This window comes from Lolium rigidum, chromosome 1 (genome assembly GCF_022539505.1).
Source record: "Lolium rigidum isolate FL_2022 chromosome 1, APGP_CSIRO_Lrig_0.1, whole genome shotgun sequence".
Classification (NCBI taxonomy): domain Eukaryota; kingdom Viridiplantae; phylum Streptophyta; class Magnoliopsida; order Poales; family Poaceae; genus Lolium; species Lolium rigidum.
This window is the reverse complement of record NC_061508.1, coordinates 16,443,125-16,446,799: the sequence shown is the minus strand read 5'-3', so window position 1 is coordinate 16,446,799 and position 3,675 is coordinate 16,443,125. Positions and strand designations below refer to the sequence as shown.

The window sequence follows — 3,675 nt, the reverse complement described above, 5'->3', positions numbered from 1 at the left end:
ACAAAAATGATAAGGAGAGATCATTACAGTAGTAATAACTTCCAAGACTCAAAAAAAAGTGTCGCTGGCTTGGAGATGACTACTCTCGGGGAAGCTCTTAGTGAGGTTTCCTTAGCGTCGGATTGCGCTGATTCCCAACTTTGTCGTGCAACTAACAAATCCTTTCGAACAAAGACATCTATGTCAATTCTTTCAGGCATTTGCGACAGGATGAACAAGCGATGGAAGAACATCACCCCGTTGAAGTGCAACATATTTTTTATGGCTTGCTAAAAGACACCGCCTCCTGGCTAACAAAAGCGGAGATTTCAACGTAAACTCACTATCCTTTCTGCTGTCAATATGAAGATACTGACAATCTCCTGGTCAGTTGTTGCAGCTCCTTTGGCATGGTGAACAATGCCACCTCCGGATCCTTCAATGAGCTCATCGATTCTACGTTTCGCTCAAATGAAGAGGCAACTACCTCCACCGCCGTTGCTTGGAACATTTGTAAAGATAGAACTCCCCAAGATGTCCTTCGGCCATTGAAGACACTCGACTCTAGGCTCACCGTTGTAAAACTCTCCGACGTTGCCACTTTGCTTTGCGACAGGAGCGTTGTCGGAAAGATGTCGAGCAGACATTTGGTGTGCTCCAAGCTCAATTTGCTATTGTCTGGTACCTGCTCTAAGATTGTCTCACGACCAGATGTGGGAGGTGATGCAGCCTTGTGTGATTATGCATAACATGATCATCGAGAATGACTGCAAGAATCGAGCCAGGACACATGTTAGTCCCTATGAATGTCAGGGCCCTCTTGCGGAGGTTGATCACGCGAGGTGCATGCAGATTTTGCTGATTTTCTCGCCATGCGCGTAGAGATACGTGACATCAATGTTCACTATCAACTGCAGCATGATATCGTTGAGCATCTGTGCAGGGTCAAAGGATTATCAGCAAATGCTGCGGCACCTTGATCTAGCCCAAAGGATAATGTTTGTTTGATTTGAAGATTTTTTTGTTGTATTTTAATTTTGAAATAATTTTAGTAAATATATTTATTTGTGTGCTATGTTTAATAAATTGATTGTGTTTTCAAATACTCTAACTGAAAAAAAAACAAATTTAGGGCCTAATGTGTCCCCAAATCGCTCGATCTGACATGATTTGAGAGGCGTTTTGGGGAACGTGACTGGAGATGCTCTAAGTATCCACCCCGAGCTTCCTCTATAGACCCCTCTCTCATCCCTCTAAAAAATTGTAATGAGACCCTTATAACTGACGTGCTTGATGGTATAAAAGGTAGCCACGGTAAAAAAAAAAACACTCAGAATGGAATAATGGAGAAATTCGAACACCCGAATAAGAATCCGATCATGTCGAGCAACAGCATCAACATGGTATATATCATTGTATCAGCTACATCTCTTCTTCTACACAGCCACGTACAGACGAATCAAGCGATCGAACTGGACGAAAAAAACAATGATGAATGAATCAATAGCCTGTGTGCAATCTGCAATACTATGCATCTACGTGCAGCCTCGAGATCGTCATGACCAACAGAGACCGTACACCATGAGGAATATGACGGCCATCAGCGGTGAGCTTCCGGTGCACCGCCACCGTTTCACCTGTGAAAAGAGGAGAGCATCCATATGGAGTAAAGTGAGTCAGTGAGCGTGATTCCAAAGGGGAAAAATAAAAGCATTGCTTGCAAAGGAGGACTAGCATAAACTGCACTGCTCCACTATGCCGAAACAACACACACGGCTTTTGCAAGTGCCAAACATGATTGCCCATTCGATGAGCAAATATATCTATTATCTAGTTCTTTTGAGAACAAAATGAGCATGACATCTTTATCAGTTTTCATGTTCAAAATCAAATGTGCATGTTGGTAACTTCATATAGTGCTAATCAGAGTATCAGATTACAGTAGCTACATGCAAAAACAGGTCTTCCTACGAAAGCAGTTTACACTAGCTAGAAGTTAAAGGTAACATGTATTAAGTATATAGTTAGTATGTTGCATGAACAGAGATAGCATAGTTCTATACTTTTCTTATCAAATCGGGGTTTGCTAGCTATTACCGTGATAACCTGGCCGCAAGAGTGGCAGACATATGAAAGAAAACTATTGGCGAAGTTCACAAAGCAACAAAGCATGTGCATTACGACGTGTAATCACGTATAGGCAGTTAGGCACCTTGAGCGTGGCAGAAGAAATGGTGTAGTATCCAGTGCCCGGGCCAACACCGCCGCCCGTCTCGCCGGGCCCATCCGCAACGACCAGCCCGGCGCCACCACCCGTGCCGTTGTTGGCGCCGTTGCCATTGTCGTTGCCGCTACCCTTCCAGCCACCGATCGTGGGCGCCTTGACGCCGACGTCGTACGCCGGCGTGCCGTCCGGCTTGAACAGCCCGTAATGCCGCTCGGACGCCGGGCCGGGCTTCTGGTTCTCGTTGAACAGCGCGAAGACGTACACCTGCAACGGCTCCCCTGGTGCGCCCGGCGTGCCCTTGCCCTGCGCCGCAAGCCTCATCAGGTTCCCGTTGTACCTCGCCGCGTTCTGCGGCGAGGCCCCGGCCTCGTCGTCGTCGCCCTGCGACGGCCACCCGGTCTCGGACACCTGTATCTCCACCGCCATCCCGTAGTCGGCGGCGCATATCGCCGTCCGCACGGCGTCCACCTGCGCGTGCAGCATGTTGCCGTACCGCAGCCCCGTGGCCGCGTCGAGAACGCCGGCGTTGGACTGGAACAGCACGTAGTCGAGATCCACGCTGCCTGAGTCGGCCTTGTAAGCGAAGTAGGGGTACGCGTTGATAAAAAACGGAGAGTTGGTCTTCGCGAGGAAGGCGAGGAGCGGCGTGATGTAGGGCAGGAGGTCGTGCCGGAACGCGCCGGAGGAGGGCGGGAATGAGGAGGAGAGCACGGCGAGGGAGTGCGCGGTGGTGACGGCGATGTGGGAGGTGATGTTGCACGCGGCGAGCGCTGCGTGGAGTGACTCCATGGCCGGGAGTAGAGAGCGGAGCATGGTGGTGTCGGTGCCGGTGAGCACCTCGTTGCCCACGGTGACGGTGGTGATGGACGTCCCCGGGAGGTGCGGGAGGATGTTGGCGCGGACCCAGGCTGCTGCGGCGGAAGGGTTGGATGCCAGCCGAGGGACGAGGTTGTCCGGGACCCCCACGGTGAAATCGACGCCGGAGCCGGCGAACGCGCTGAGCACACGCGCGTCCGCGTCGTACAGCTTGACCTTCGTGGCTTTCAGCGCGCGGAGGAGCACCGCCGCGTCCTGCGGCGACGGCAGGTTGTCCGCGACCTGCCCGTAGTTCACCCCGAGCGCTGCCGCCAAATCCAATGCAAGCGCGCCAACGGCCACGGCGAGGAGGAGCCGAAATGCCATCGGACCGGCCAGCCGGAGTAGGAGTGTGAAGCTCTCGCGACAACGTCGGAAGTGACAGCCACATAAGTGAATGATAGAATCGCGCGCTTTATAGCGTAGGAGGTTTTGCTGTTTTTGTGTCGGCATCGTGAAGGTGCCGTGTCTGCCGTTGGTACGCTCGATGCTTCGATCACCGTACAATCTGTGCATGCGTAGTTACACTCGTTTCTTCTCTGTGTACTGTGTTACAGTGCTGTTTTTTTTTTTAGGGATTTGCCAGTTCTTAGCTAGGTGAGAACTAATTCGTG

The 3,675-nt window shown here is 51.2% G+C and overlaps 1 protein-coding gene across 1 annotated transcript; it reads right to left on the bottom strand.

Annotated features, from left to right (window-relative positions):
* Positions 1-1,460: 1,460 nt before the first annotated feature.
* Positions 1,461-3,397, bottom strand: LOC124668058 (glucan endo-1,3-beta-glucosidase 11-like). Its single transcript, XM_047205266.1, has 2 exons — positions 2,192-3,397; positions 1,461-1,616 (listed from the first exon to the last, which is right to left on the bottom strand). The coding sequence occupies exons 1-2, from the start codon at positions 3,386-3,388 to the stop codon at positions 1,536-1,538; spliced, it is 1,278 nt and encodes a 425-aa protein (XP_047061222.1). The 5' UTR covers positions 3,389-3,397; the 3' UTR covers positions 1,461-1,535.
* Between the last annotated feature and the right edge of the window lie 278 nt (positions 3,398-3,675).